Below are 16,604 nucleotides of genomic sequence, written 5' to 3'. Positions count from 1 at the left end.
AAATATATCGCATATCTGTTTGTTTTGCCATATATAAGATTGTTGTGTGTTGAGAGAGAGAGAGAGAGAGACTGAGAGAGAGAGAGAGAGAGAGAACTCGAACTCGAACTCGAACTCGAAAACTTTATTACCGAGGGATGATAGCATTAGGTCCATATGGTCCTTTCTTACAGCTAGTCCCTACTATGATACACACATGAAACAAAGAACACATTGAAGAATAAAAAATAAAAAATAAATCACACACAAAAAATCAAATAAAACAAAATTATGTAGGGAAAAGTATAACAAAGTAAAAATATAAAAAAAAATTCAAAAGTGTGCTTGTTAATGGAAGCATACTATACACTTTCTCTTTCACACATCCTCACACACATTCGCACAAACTGTACACCGACTTAGTCGTTAGAGAGGTGCTTTCGGAGCTGTCTTTTAAAAGAAGATAATGACAGACATGACTTGATATTTACAGGTAGTGAATTCCAAAGGAACGCACCAGAATAAGAAAAACTCGTTTTAAACAAATCGATGCGGGGCCTTGACAAGGCAAGATTATTTCGAGTGTTTAAATAATATGACGGAGATGATTTGAAGAGTTGTATAAGATATGTTGGGGCGTCCTTATAGACGACTTTATACATAAATGAACATTTATTATACAAAAGTTGCTTTTTTAAGCTTAACATCCCAATACTTTTCATCTTTTCCTTTGTAGAAAGAGATGGACTGGGCAGAACTAGTTTAGCAGCTCTACGCTGGAGCGAGTTCAGCTTCTTCAAGTGAACTTCACTACACCCGTCCCATACTATGGAAGCATAATCAATATGGGGTTTTATGTGGGCATTGTAAAATAGTTTTCTTGTGTCTAGATTAATAATGCTTTGTAACTTTGACAAAAGAAACAGGTTTTTAGCAATTTTTTTGCAGGTTCCATTGATGTGAGTCTGCCATTTGAGATTATTATCAACAGTAAGTCCCAGTAAACGGTGCTCAGCTACTTGCTCAATGGAGTGCTCATTTAGGGACAGACTCAGAGTCATTTCTGAAAGTTGATGTTTTTGGCGAGTGCTGATTATCATAGACTTTGTTTTATCTGGATTAATAAGCATACGATTTGCAGAACACCACTCAGAAACATCGTTTAGGCTCTGTTGTAATTTGTCTTGAATTTGTGCAGGGCTTTTCCCTGTTGCATGTAAGGTAGTATCATCTGCTAACATATGACACTCAACAGATTCAGACTGTAGGTACAAGGGCAAATCATTTATATACATGCAAAATAATACAGGTCCCAAAACAGACCCCTGTGGCACTCCACATTTCACAGTGCCCTGAGAAGAGTACGTATCGTGTACGTATACAGATTGAACCCTCTCTCTAAGATAAGAGTTAAAAAAAGCGACAGTGCTAGAACTTTTCAAATAACATTTTAATTTCTGTAGAAGGATCTCATGATCCACGAGGTCAAAAGCTTTTTTTAGGTCCAAGAAAACATCACCAGAAATGTCTAACCTATTAATGGATGAGTACCATGAATCAGTTAATCTGGCAAGGGCAGTGTTACATGAATGTTGAGAGCGAAAACCAGACTGAAGTTGATGCAAGAGATTGTGGTCCTCCAAATAAGTAACCAGATGTTTTTGAACATGCCTTTCAAGAGGCTTAGATAATACAGATAACAAAGATATAGGTCTAAAATCATTTAAGTCTTGAGAACCTTTTTTCTTTGGCAAAGGTATGACTTTCGCTTTTTTAAATTCTTTTGGAAAAACATTGTGTTGAATACATAAATTATAAACATAAGTCAGAGACTCTACTATATAAGGAGTAGACAATTTTAATAATTTATTACTTATTTCATCAAGTCCGGAAGATTTTTTATTTTCTAACCTTGCTATGTACTGGCCAACTTCATGGATGGCCATTATCGGAATAACAAACGCATCCGTGTTTCCTAATTTTTCATCACAGAACATCTGCAAGCGTTCACAACAGGAATGTGGTTCTGTACCTGGAGATTTTGAGTGAGAATCTACCAGTGATTCAGCAACGGACAAAAAATAATCGTTAAAGTCGTTGGCCTTTATATTCTGAGGAATACTACTATTTTTTGAGGAGTTGCCTTTTAAAAACGTGTTCAGGGCGCGCCAGACTTTTGAAACATCTTTGCTGTTACCCACAAGTTTATCAAAATATGATCGCTTCGCGTTTCTCACAAGATTCTTTACTCTGTTACGCGCTTTTTTATAATCTTCAAATAATTTGTTTGTCTTTAACTGGTCGCGATACGCCATTGCTTCGATGATATCAATGGTTAACCAGGGAGGAAGTTTAGGATGTCTTACTCGTTTCCGCCTCACAGGTGCATGTCGATTTACCACATCGATAAAGAGGGAATACCAGGCTTCAAGTGCCTCGTTAGGATCGGTATAATCAAGCACAGAAGCAAACGGTGTACAATTCAAATCATTAAAGAAGAAACCCTGATTAAAATGTTTAAACGACCTGTATGAAATATATGTGTGACCTTTTGATTCTGCCTTGGGTAACTTCATCAATTTGGAACAGCTTACAGGACTATGATCACTTACACTAAGGTCGGATACACAGGCACCTAAGACTGTGTCCGGATTATTCGTATAAATATGATCGAGCAATGTAGATGTCGTTGAAGTTACCCTTGTGGGTGACTTTACAAGCTGTTTAAGCCCAAATAACTGAGTAGTTGATTCCCAGCTGGGATGGGACTTTAACATGTCTATGTTAAAATCGCCAAGTAGCATAACGTCAGCATTGTGTTTGCTCTTATTATAAACATTGTCTAACATTTGTACAAAATGATCATACCACTCAAAATTTTCCGCAGGATTTCTGTAAAGAAAACACACGAATTGAGGGGCCATTGATTTACTGGGTTTGAGTTCTAACCAAATGCATTCTACTGCGCTGGGTTCTAGGTCTATGCGTCTACGCGTAATGTGTTTAATTGAGTCATGAATATATACCGCGATTCCAGTCTGCCCTTGGATTTCTGGGTCTCGCCTTTCAACACAATAATCAACAATCGCGATATCATTATCGGAAACTCTTGAATCTAATCTAAAGAGAGAGATAGAGAGAGAGAGAGAGCTTTAGCATGTTGGATTTGTTTTGCGATTACTGTCCTAAATGTTGATTAAAGCTTAATCCCTTCTCTCAATATGAAAATTCAACACAATCCACATACATATACTCTCTCCTCTTTCCCACAAGTGATATCCAAGCAACGTGTTTCCTCGCCAAAGGGGTATGACATCGTTTGTATAATTAATGATAAATATCATACAGGGTATTTTTTTAAAATTCTTGTCCCAAAGCTGTTTACTGCATGTCATTTCGTCCAAGGTTTCAAAGTCAGATTTAAAACGGACTTTATTTATGTCCTTCTCCTCCGTTACGCTCTTCTTCCCACAGGCGATAAAGTATGTCCTCTGGCCTAGAGCTGTACGACCGTCCATATGATAAACAAGTCGCGTAAGGCAAAATGACAACATTTAGTCAAGCTGTCGAACTCACAGAATGAAACTGAACGCACTGCTTTTTTCACCAAGACCACATACTCGTAGTTTCGTCAGTCCACCGCTCGTGGCAAAGGCAGTGAAATCGACAAGCCATGCGGTAGTGGTCGCGCTGAGCAGGATAACACGCTTTTCTGTATGTCTATTCTTTTTAGCTTACTGAGTTTGTTTTTAATCCAAACATATTATGTGTATAAGTTTTTGGAATCAGGGACCGACAAGGAATAAGATGAAATTGTTTTTAAATCGATTTCGGAAAATTAATTTTAATCATAATTTTCATGTTTTTAATTTTCAGAGCTTGTTTGTAATCCAAATATAACATATGTATATGTTTCTGGAATAAAAAAAATGACGAAGAATAAGATGAAACTGTTTTTGGATCGTTTAATAAAAAAATAATTTTAATTACAAGTTTCCGATTTTTAATGACCAAACTTATTCATTAGTTTTTAAGCCACCAAGCTGAAATGCAATACCAAAGTCCGGCCTTTGTCGAAGATTGCTTTGCCAAAATTTCAATCAATTTAATGGAAAAATGAGGGTGTGACAGTGCCGCCTCAACTTTTACAAAAAGCCGGATATGACGTCATCAAAGGTATTTATCGAGAAAAAAAAAAACCATCCGGGGATATCATTCCCAGAAACTCTCATGTCAAATTTCATAAAGATCGGTCCAGTAGTTTAGTCTGAATCGCTCTACACACACACACGCACAGACAGACACAGACACACACAGACACACACAGACACATACACACATACACACACACACACACACACACACACACACACACACACACACACACACACACACACACACACACCACGACCCTCGTCTCGATTCCCCCTCTATGTTAAAACATTTGGTCAAAACTTGACTAAATGTAAACAAAGACTCAAAGACTCAAAATGTTACTGTCCTTATAAAAAGGACATTTGCCAGGCAGTGTCGGGCGGTTACAGACATAAATACTATATACTAAGAATTAAGAATTGCACTAAACACTAAAACATATCACATTTACTAAGAATTGAGAGTTTAAGGCATGTTGGAAGATTTGGCCATGCCTTAAACTTCGATCGTTTTTTTTAAACCGTTTTGAGCACTGAATTCTTCTTCTCGTAGGTGATTCCCGACCCAACGTGTTCCCCGGGCTGGGAGCCCTGCACACCGTGTTCTTGCGCCAGCACAACAAGATTGCACGTGCACTCAAAGCGAATCATACTGACTGGAACAACGAGACCGTCTTCCAGGAGACCCGCAAGATCGTGGGCGCTCTCATCCAGCACATCACCTACACCGAGTACCTCCCCAACATCGTTGGCACTGCCGCCATGGCCACTTATGGCTTGAACAGTGGTGAGTGTGATCGGTTGCTAGTGTACTGACAAAACATGCCCCCAGTTGGCCAGACTATGCCCAAAATCTCTTCTCCCACAATATATAAATATATATATATATATATATATATATATATATATATATAGCTATTCTGATAGACACGTGGGGGAATTCGGGGGCTGTGATTGGATGGTCTCACACATCCCTTTTCCGATCATCAAAGCATAACGATACAAAAGTTGGCCATTTTTGCCGATATCCAAACGATATCGGCAATAACAAAGACGCGTGGTTCCGGTTTCTTCCACGTGTATAAAGTACACGCATACCTCGCCAGGTTTGTTTCTGTCACTCTGTGACTAGTCGACAGACGATGCCATTTGCTTTGTGTGTGTTTTTGTTGTTGCTTACTGTACATGATATAGGCCCTACATTACGTGTAAAATCCAGTTCTTTAACAGGCAACAAACCTTGCAAATTTCCAGAAGCTGCAATCTGAAGCGACCTATCTCGGATTCTAGCAGACGATCTCTCCAATGTTTAACACAAAATCAGCAAACTCTTCTGTCACATAGAACGTCCATTGTATAGTGCAATGTTGAAATGAAGTTACCGGTCTGAAACATTTCGTCGTTTCTTCTGAGACAATCCTTGTTCTCTTATCATCTACAGATTTACCGCTGTCTTCACCACGCGAATTCCCAACAGAAGTCAGACTTTCGAACATACAATCTACGTAGGCAAGCATGATACGTCATGACGTCATATGATTCCTAACATATTGACGTAATGCTAAGCATCCGGTTATCTCGAGTTGTCTCCGTAATACATGTCCGGGGTTTTTTCAATGTTCGGTTATTTCCGTGGCTTCATGCGGAAAGGGAACCGTCGTCTGCAATCAACGACATGGACCATTCTGGTACTTGTCGCTGACAAAAACATGATTCTAACACAGAATTTAATGTCAGAATAGCTATATAAACGCTATTGTGTTTTCAGCGTAGCAATAGGGTCCGATATTTAGACTCGAACAAGTATAATGCGACTCGTCTTCGACTCGTCGGCATTATACTTGTCTCGTCTAAATATCGGGCCCTATTGCTACGCTGAAAACACAATAGCTGTTAATATACACAAACAAATATGGAAAAAGTAACCAAAACAAGCCTTCACGTTTTCACCAATATTTCGGCCTCGTGGCCTTCGTCAGGGTGTTCTATTATTAGCTCGCACGATGTTTACAAATATCCTTTGACGCAATGTCTGTCTATGACGTAATTATACATGACGTAATATGTTTTGCGTGCCGGAATTCCAAAAATGAATAAGACAGTAACAAAGCCTAGTTCTAAACAAGTGGATTGTTAAAGATGATGCAGTGCTGAACACGTACCTGGATGATAACAAGGTGGGTGGGAGACATTGAGGACTTCAAAACGGGCAAGTAAAGGTGAAAGATAGTATGCACATGAACGCTCGTTGCATGACCACTGAGTGCGTTCGCACGTGCTAGCACACACCCCTGCATAATCATCATGTACCCACAGACACACACACACTGACACAGGTACATCCACACACACGCACACACACGCAATCGCGCGCGCGCGCAGACACACATACATATTGTTGTATTAACGGGCACATGCAGATTTACATGCCCGCTTATGTGCGTTGACATGTTAATACGTTAGCAAGTAGATTAATTGTTTTTCTGTTTTCAACATCCGATGTGGTAAGCTCTGGATCGACGCAAGTTAGTTTCCTTTCTCAATTGATAGGGTTGTCCCTATGGTTGAAAACAATGTATACAAGTTCATCACTGTAAAACAGGCGGTTCATGAAAAGTACATATCTTTTACACAGTTGTAGTCAAATTGACTTTCAAAAGTTAAACACGTCCCGGACGTGATCGCAGGAATGTTACATCAACTATCAGGTGTTGTCACATATGACATTTATTTGGTGACAGTGTTTAGTCCACTTGGAAAGACTGTTTGTAGCTTTCTGATCCAAAACTGTTCCCTCTCGTGCCTGTGTGTAGGGTTGTTGGTGTACACCTGTTCGATGGGTAAACACCGCATGTCCTGCAGTGAGTGTCCAGGTAAACTGAAGTGCATTGTCACATGTGTACCAACATTTTTTTGGATGTGTGACCTATGCAAGTAGAAGCGGGTTTTGAGACTGTTTTTTGTCTCCCCGATATACTGTGCATGGTCACACTTGTTGCAGTACAGCATGTAGATAATGTTGGACGATGTGCAAGACATGCGGTGTCTGACCTCAAAGTGTTCTCTTGTACTGGCACTGGTGAAGGTCTTGGTTTCTATAAATATATATCTCCTCCATTTTCAGTCATGACCAACATTGAATCTGAATTTCATCAAGTGAGGGTTGGCGGTGGTGGTGGTGATGGTGGTGGTGGTGGTGGTGGTGTGTGTGTGTGTGTGTGTGTGTGTGTGTGTGTGTGTATTAGGGGGGAGGGATGCGAAGAGAAGTACAGGGGGGGGAGGGCGAAGAGGGGGGATGGTAGGTGTGGAGTGTGATCGGTGTTGGGAGAAGGATGGTGGAGTGGAGGCGGGGGCATGGAGGGGGTATGGATAAAACTTAATAAAATTACGCTCGTTAAAAAAGGTCGGTTAGTTACTTTATAAGCTGGTTACTTACTTACTTACTTACTTCCTTACTTACTTTATTACTTACTTTCTTATTTACTTACCTTCTTTCTTTCTTTCTTACGAAGTGACTTATCTTATTTTTCCTCTTTTGCTCGTATTCCTCGACCACAGACTCCAGTGAAAGTTATGACACCGAGGTGGATGCTACGTTGGCCAATGTCTTCTCCGCTGCCGCTTTCCGCTTCGGACACTCCTCCATCCCTGCGTCCCTCCAGGTCGACGGAGCTAACGTGCCCATCCAGAACGTCTTCAACGACCCTAACCTCGTCCTCAACAACCTGATGGGCGTTGTGAATGGTCTTCTTCGAGCCCCCGCCCAGGAAGTCGACCGCTGGTACACTGTTGGTAAGTTGAGGGCTTTGGGGTAGGGTGTTGAGGGGAGCGGGCTGATTGAAACACTTTGAACGACCCCATAACCGTCTTAAACAGCTTCAGCGGCGTCGCAGAGGGTCTTCGGCCGTTAGTACTGTGTTGGTAAGTTGAGGGCTTTGGGGTAGGGTGTTGTGGGGAACAGGGGTGTCGCAGAGAGTATTCTCAGGGCATGCATACGCGAAGGAGGCCCACCGCTCCCATACTGTTGGTCATTTGCAGAGTAGGTTTTGGTAGGGGCTGGGAGTGGGTGGATATTTAGCGAACTGAACTGGAAGGAGTTGCGGTTAGATGAACCATACCAGCAATCTCAAGTATGCAAAATCGAGTTTTGTCATTTTTAAATGTTTTATTCGTGTGTGAATGATCAACAACAACAAACATTTCTCGAGTCGGGAGGAAAAAATAATGTCGGTCCGAGAACAATCGACTTTTTTAATTTTCAAATTTATTTTGTTTGTGTGTGAATCAATGATCAACAACAACAAAAAGTTGACGAGTCGGGAGAAGAAAAAAAGTAACGGTCGGGGAACCGGAAACACTTTATGCAGTTCCGTGACCTCAAAATCTCTTCCCCCACAATATTCACATCTCCTCCATTTTCAGGCATGACCAACCACCTATTCGAGAACGGTTCCCGTACCGGGACAGACATTGTGTCCCTCAACATTCAGCGAGGTCGCGACCACGGCCTCAGACCCTACAATGACTGGCGCGACTTCTGCAGTCTGGATCGTATCGAGGACTTCCATCAGATGGGACCCGACGGAAATGTCTTCCAGCGTGTTTATAGGTGAGATAGAATGGAGTTTGTGATGTTGATCTCAGGGGAGAGGGCGAGATGTGGGGTTGGCTTGGGGGAGGTGGGGGTTGTTGGCGGTATTTATGGTCAGGATCGATAGCAAAGACGACAAAGAAGAAGAAGAAGAAGAAGAAGAAGAAGAAGAAGAAGATAAAGAAGAAGATAAAGAAGAAGACGAACAAGAACAAGAAGAACAAGCGACGAAAACTAAGATGAATCCAGAGAACGACAATGGCGGCTATGACGACTTCTTTTTCTGAGTTCCAGGGACGAGGCATCAGACGTTGGTTTAGAAAGTTGTTAGAAGCTGCTCTTTAGATCGCAAAAGAATCTCCAGAACTGGGTCCTGGCTTCCGGCAACGACGATGACAACAACGACGACGAAGAAGAAGAAGAAGAAGAAAAAGAAGTAAAAAATAGATATATACAAAAATAGAGAAATATAGCAATAGTCGTCGGTGAGCAGTCGTCGTCAGTCGGTGACGTGAGAATCGGGTCTTCTGTTTGCAAACTATCCGGTCAAGTTGTTCTTTAATCTGTCGGCCAAACGAGTCAATGGCAAATAGCTAAGATAGAGAGTCGACAAAACGCCGAAACCAATGTTCCATGCGGAACAGATGAGTTGATTGGCGATAATGGTACTTGTATTGCTACTGATTTTAGTAAATTTGCACAAGACAATGAAACCTTCTTGTCAGGCTACATGCGTTGTAGTTTGTGTCCTTTGGTTTGCAGCACTACGAATGACATCGACTTGTACAGCGGAGCCCTGAGCGAGAGGCCAGTGGCCGGCGGGTCGGTGGGTGAGACCTACGCCTGTCTGCTCGGCATGCAGTTCCGTGACCTCAAGAATGGCGATCGCTTCTGGTACGAGAGGACCAGCAGCGAAGGATTCACGGCCGGTAACTACCAGAGTTTTTCTTTGTATTTATTTCCGTGCCGTCATTGTCTCCTTTACTGTATGGGGCCTCGATTGCCCACCAATAAACATTTTCCGGAAATAAGATCATATTGAGCGGACACTGCATAACATACACATCGGAGTCAGTTATTCGCTGCGATCGTGGTTTAAACTGGTCAACCACGTGTTATTGTTTGTCACTCTAAAGCGGGGCGCAACTCTTCAACAACGCTTGGAAATCCTGACAGAGCTGTTTCCGAACATCGTCTATTCTATGTTATTGTTAAGCTCCATGCTCAGAATGCTAAACATAATGATATTTGATGGACGCATTGCGCCCCATATCTTGTTGTTTCTCTCACTGATCTGAAGTTTTGATAGAGATCAGTACTTTATGTAATTGGTTTTGGTTGACTTCTCTTGACGATCTTTAAATCTTGGCGATGCCCTGTTCGATGTTTTAAATGACGACATCACTGGTAAATGACCCAACCCCTTTTTACATTTAGTCAAGTTTTGACTAAATGTTTTAACGTAGAGGGGGAATCGAGACGAGGGTCGTGGTGTATGTGTGTGTTTGTGTGTGTGTGTGTGTGTGTGTGTGTGTGTGTGCGTGTGTGTATGTGTGTGTGTGTGTTTGTGTGTACCCACGTTTCCACAGGTTTTGTTGCCTAAATCACCATAAGGCAATCATCCACACGTGGATGGCAACCTAAACTCTGGATGGCAACCTAATTGTGTGGATGGTCGCTTCATTTAACACCCTTAAATTGACTTTTTTGACGGAAAGAATGTCATAACAATGTTCAAAATGACATTCTTTCCGTCCTCTATAGGCGACGAAATAGGTCAAATTGTGTGCATTTTTTAGTGCAAAATTCTTCGATGCCGGAGCGAGTACTGCACCCAGTGCTGTTGTAGTGCAAGTGCACTAGAAAGGCACTACACCCAGTGCCGCCTCTTAGGTAACCATCCACACTTTAGGTACGTGTGTGTGTGTCTGTCTGTGTCTGTGTCTGTGTCTGTGTCTGTGTGTGTGTCTGTGCGTGCGTGTGTGTAGAGCGATTCAGACCAAACTACAGGACCGATCTTTATGAAATTTGACATTAGAGTTCCTGGGAATGATATCTTTTTTTCGATAAATACTTTTGATGACGTAATATCCGGCTTTTTCTAAAAGTTGAGGCGGCACTGTCACACTCTCATTTTTCAATCAAATTGATTGAAATTTTTGTAAAGCAATCTTCGACGAAGGTCGGACTTCAGTATTGCATTTCAGCTTGGTGGCTTAAAAATTAATTTATGACTTTGGTGATTAAAAATCTGAAAATTGTAATAATTTTTTTTTTTATATAAAACGATACAAATTTACGTTCATGTTATTCTACATCATTTCCTGATTCCTGATTCCAAAAACATATAAATATGTTATATTTGGATTAAAAACAAGCTCTAAAAATTAAAAATATAAAAATTATGATCAAAATTAAATTTCCGAAATCGATTTAAAAACAATTTCATCTTGATTCCAAAAACATAGATATGACATGTTTAGATTAAAAACACGCTCAGAAAGTTAAAACGAATAGAGGTACAGAAAAGCGTGCTATGCAGCACAGCGAAACCACTACCGCGCTGAACAGGCTCGTCAGTTTCACTCCGTTATGCACAAGCGGCGGACTACGGTCATTGTGAAAAAATGCAGTGCGTTCAGTTTCATTCTGTGAGTTCCACTGCTTGACTAAATGTAGTAATTTTGCCTTTATACGCGACTTGTTTTTCTTTCTTTTTTTTCTGCTCACTTAGTTGTTTGTTTCGATAAATATATGTCTCACGAAGCATTTATGTCCTTTTCTATTTGTCATTTAACTGCGCGCTAGTTATTTATAAGTCCAAGAAGACAATAATAGACAATTGCCCCAAATACACGCCTTATACAACGACAACAAAACATCATGTCATTGCTATGTCTGTGTGTGTGTTTACAGCGCAGCTTACTGAGATCAAGAAGATGTCGCTCTCAGGAGTGCTGTGCGACGCCTTTGACGACCAGCTGCAGATCCAGCCCAAAGCAATTAATCTGGCTGTCGATGAGTAAGTCTATCTGCACCTTCTTCTCACTTGCTTGCTTGCTCGGCTATTTTTTTTCCACAGCTCTTGAGAGAGCGAGGATTTTTAACTTTCTGTAAATGAGTAAATCTATTTGCGCCTTATTCTTGTTCGATTGCTTGCTTCCGATCTTGCCTCCTTCCTCACTGATTTGCTTGACATTTTTCTCCATGCCTCGTGTTGCCTTCAAGAGCTGAGAGTGCAGGCTATTGGAAGCAGGGGGCGGGGAAGGGTAGGGGGTAGAATGGGGGGGGGGGGGGGGGGGCCTAAGAACTGCCTGTCAAGAGATAGTATTCTTCTTGTCACTTGCTTGCTTACTTCCTTTCTTGCTCTATTATTTCATTCCTACATAATTATAACCTAAGATGCAACTGATCATTCAAAAGGAACAACAGTCGTTCCAATGTAACCGATTCGACTCCCAATCTCAACATTGTCACGTATATGCTTTCTGTGGAGAGTGGGAATCTCTAAGTGAAATGATGTTTCAACTGAAATAATTCATTTAATGACACCGGTGTCAGTTTCAGTGCAAAATCAATTCAAGAAATAAAAATTCAATTCTGCAAAGGAAGCTGTCAAGCTGCAGAACTTTGGCATGAGTACCTATGGAGGGATGGTATTTCCCCATGTATCAATCAATCAATCAATATGAGGCTTATATCGCGCATATTCCGTGGGTACAGTTCTAAGCGCACGGATTTATTTTTTTATTTTTTTATTTTATACAATTTATATCGCGCAAATATTCAAGGCGCAGGGATTTATTTATGCCGTGTGAGATGGGATTTTTTTTACACAATACATCACGCATTCACATCGGCCAGCGGATCGCAGCCATTTCGGCGCATATCCTACTTTTCACGGCTTATTATTCCAAGTCACTCGGGTATGTAAAAGCCTGGGCAGATCTGAGATAGTGAACCGAACTGTTTTCACGCGAATGACAGTGCGCTTTTAATGTCATAAGGCGAACGACAATCCATCTGAGATCTGAGATAGTGAGCCGAACTGTTTTCTCGTGAAGGACAGTGCCTATAAATGTCATAAGGCGAACGACAATCCATCTTATTGATTTTCAATTCTGGATCTCGCCGACAGCAGCTCTCTGTGGACTTTTTTTACGAACTCGCATCAGAAAAAGTCGCAGTTTTGCCGAGCTCTTCAGTCTTTGCCTTGTTCGCATTTTTATTCTCTCTGTTGAAATGCAATATGCAGATGGTAATTCAAATGACAGTGTCCCTATCATTGTGACCGCCAAGTTTTATCACACTGCTTCAAGCAGCATTACAATCAATTGTTCTGCAGGAGATCCTCGCCCTTATAATTGTATTGTATAGTAATATGAGACAAGATGACGAAAGAACATTTGTTTCAACATTTAAAGTCAATTTTGACTAAAAATTGCGGTAGACTGGAAATCGAAACGAGGTGATGCTGTATGTTTGTATGAGGGCAAGTGAAGAGGAATAATATTTATAAAAAAAAACTCGTGTAAATCTGGTTCGACACAGCAAGCCATGTAGTATTCTCTATGTATATGTTACAGGCATTAAGTGAAACCAGGCATTACGCGTAATGCCTGAAATGTTCAGGCATTACGCGTAATGCCTGTGACCACTAGGCATTACACGTAATGCCTAAAAATACCAGGCATTACACGTAATGCCTGAAATTTGACTCTCAAAATTACGCTTATTGCCTGAAGCAATTCAGGCAATACACATTACCTCTTGGATGACGGTGAGAACATTTTTTAAGGACAAAGTGTTGACAAAATGTCATAGTGTGAATATAGTAACTGACATTCAATCAAGTGAGCTTTGAAATGAATGCACATTTTAATTTTGCGATTATGAGTGATTGTTCGCAATGCAAAATAATGTATTTCTGACATAGTGTTCACCACAGTTTGAATTTCACGTAAGTGTGAGTGCATGTCACAATGGAAAGCCGAGGTCCAATATTTCCAGTCGAGTTTTCACCAGTTGCTTATTCGTCACCATGGAGGATAATGAAAAAGAACAATTGTTTACTCGACGTTTGTTTGAACATTATGAAAAGGACGGCAGAAAGTTGCTCCCGAAAGCTGTGTACTTCAGAACAATCGAAGAAGTAAAAGCTGCCTTCCAGAAAACGACAAAGTCACGTCATGAATATCATCTCTTGGGAAAGTAAGTGATGTGTGGTGTTTGTCAAAAACATATTTGAGTGTTGGTATTCAGCTCTACGTCTATCGTGAAACAATACTGAAACCGGGTTATCTCCAATGCTGTCTCTGATAGAGTAATTGACACATAATTATAATGTCAAAGGGAGGTAACAAAAAAAGGCTTAGTACACTGACTGTATCGTTCTTGCTGGAACAAAAACAGCTAATAAGAAAATTGCGTTGTGTTATCTCACATACCGGGGCTGTTGAAAGCTACGATATCAAATTATTATTAATGTTCGCTTGAGACACACTGTGTAAACAGTGGTTTTTTTCTCATAAGGAAGATTTGTTATTATTATTCGACGTAAGTTGTTCACGATCTTTAGTAGTTTGAATGTAGCGCTCGGGTACATTGACATGTTGTTTTAGCAAGATGAATGCAATCTGGACCCTGTCCTACGTGAACCCCACTTTACCAATCTTTGTGCGCAGAGTGTCAGAAGAAGAAGAAACGAGCGCGAGTCAAAGGTGTTGTTGTTCGATCGATTCTATCAAACGATATTCAGGCATTACACATAATGCCTGGTTTCACGTAATGCCTGGTTTCACTTAATGCCTGTAACATATATATATATAAAGTGATCGACGGTCAAACTCACACGATGCCGACGTTGACAATAATGCCTGTAATGATTATAATTGTGTAAATGATGATGATGATGATGATGATGATGATGATGATGATGATGATGATGATGATGATGATGATGATGATGATGATGATGATGATGATGATGAAAAGTCAATTATTACACATAATACATATAATATACAACATATTTTTGAGTTCATGATTCTTTGCCTAATGTTGACAACTATTTGCATATGTTAAGAGCAGTATTGCAATCTAGGTAGACATGTAATAATTATACAGTGCTCGTTTGAAACTCTGAGAGAGAGAGAGAGAGAGAGAGAGAGAGAGAGAGAGAGAGAGAGAGAGAGAGACAGAGAGACAGAGAGACAGAGACAGAGAGACAGCGAGAGAGAAAAAGAGAGACTGAGAGAGAGAGAGAGACAGACAGACAGACAGACAGACAGAGAGAGAGAGAAAAAAAAAGAGAGAGAGAGAGAGAGACAGACAGACAGACAGACAGACAGAGAGAGAGAGTGGGAAAGAGAGTTACAAACAGACAGACACACAGACAGACACACAGACAGACACACAGACAGACAGACACAAACACAGACAGAGGGAGAGAATGTAAGGTATCTGAGACGTAAATTAAAAAAAAGTAAGTTGTGTTTGTGTCTGCAGCAATGCTCGGGTGGGTTGTGGCCTCATCTCCAGAATGAACCTGGATGCCTGGTAAACAGAGGGCGCTTTCATCATTTTACACCCGGGCGTCACTTGTTACACGTCATCACTTTAACTTCAGTAATGTCCGCGATTTCGGATTGTCTCGTAACTTAAACTGTTTTTCTTATGATATTTTTCAAATAAATTTTACATTCTTTGCCCGAGTGCGAGAAAGTAGATCTCGTTTTGAAGATCTTTAGAATATAAGACATGAAAGAACAGTGTAATTGCTTGTTTTTTTGTGTGTGCTTTTTTTTTATTAAAATAAAGCATGACAGCCTTTTGTGTAATGATAAGAGTGTGCGGTAACGTTTATGTTTTTTTTCTGTTTTCTTTCTTTCTTTCTTTCTTTCTTTTTTTCTGTCTGTCAACGTCTTTGTATTTGTCTGTCTGTCTGTCTGTCTGATTTCTTTCTTTCCATGGTTGAGTTTGAACAAACAAACAAACAAACAAACAAACGTGTGATCAAATCAAGAAGCTTGTAAGAAGAGAGTATTTGTGAAAAAAACTCTTCATTTTATCTCAGTGTATAAAAAAATCCACAAGCAAACAAACAAAAGAGGGAGATAAAAAAAAAAGGAAGACCCCCTAGCATCCCCGCCCAGAAATATAGAAGAATCGACAAATTTAAAAAAAAAAGGATTTGAAAAAAATGTAACAAACGTGGAAATACGAGTTTAGAAAACAACACATTTTTCTTCAAAATGGACAGTTCTTTACTTTTCGAATAGAACAGAAAATGTAATGGCACTTTCGTGTTTTTTTTTTATATATATATAAACACTCACACACATCGCACTATTCCAATCTAAACAGAGCAATATTTACTTTACATATACACACAAATAAAATGCTTTTAGTTATTGATTTCAAACACATAACACAATTTTGTTCACTGTCGTATCCCGAAAATTCAATATACTTTTTAAAGCTCATTAACAAGTTGGCCAATCATAAAAACACAAACAAATATTGCATTTAGTCGACTGTGCCGTTCAAATATGAACAAAATTGTTCTAAAAAATCGACGTTGTTTGTCGGGTAACTATTGTGAATTATCCAATTACCTGTTTCTGGGTCTCTTTTAGATGAACTATGTGTAAACGCTGCGTACGTCTCCATCATTCTTGAAAAAACTGCTTTGATCTCGCCGATTTTGCCGTATTTCCACAGTGCATTGTAATAAGAATTACTTGAATTCAGCCAAAAACGCGAATTATCGCCTACTTAATAAAATCAAGCTCCAAAGTTAAGCAACCTTAAAAAAATAAATAAATTAATAAAACACCTTTATTATGTTTGTTTAACAAAATGGGTTTTACCAATAGTAT

At 40.1% G+C, this 16,604-nt stretch overlaps 1 protein-coding gene across 1 annotated transcript in view; it reads left to right on the top strand.

Moving 5' to 3' along the window:
- LOC138982484 (chorion peroxidase-like) overlaps positions 1–15,555 on the top strand; it is a 72,099-nt gene extending 56,544 nt beyond the window's left edge. The window contains exons 11-16 of the mRNA XM_070355787.1: positions 4,687–4,920; positions 7,692–7,925; positions 8,556–8,742; positions 9,487–9,653; positions 11,641–11,746; positions 15,232–15,555. Of these exons, the coding sequence (XP_070211888.1) occupies positions 4,687–4,920; positions 7,692–7,925; positions 8,556–8,742; positions 9,487–9,653; positions 11,641–11,746; positions 15,232–15,286 (983 nt within the window). The 3' untranslated portion in view covers positions 15,287–15,555. The remainder of the gene's footprint in view (positions 1–4,686; positions 4,921–7,691; positions 7,926–8,555; positions 8,743–9,486; positions 9,654–11,640; positions 11,747–15,231) is intronic.
- The last annotated feature ends 1,049 nt before the right edge of the window (positions 15,556–16,604 follow it).

This window comes from Littorina saxatilis, linkage group LG12 (assembly GCF_037325665.1).
Source record: "Littorina saxatilis isolate snail1 linkage group LG12, US_GU_Lsax_2.0, whole genome shotgun sequence".
In the NCBI taxonomy this organism is placed as follows: domain Eukaryota; kingdom Metazoa; phylum Mollusca; class Gastropoda; order Littorinimorpha; family Littorinidae; genus Littorina; species Littorina saxatilis.
This window is presented reverse-complemented; position numbering and strand designations above follow the sequence as displayed.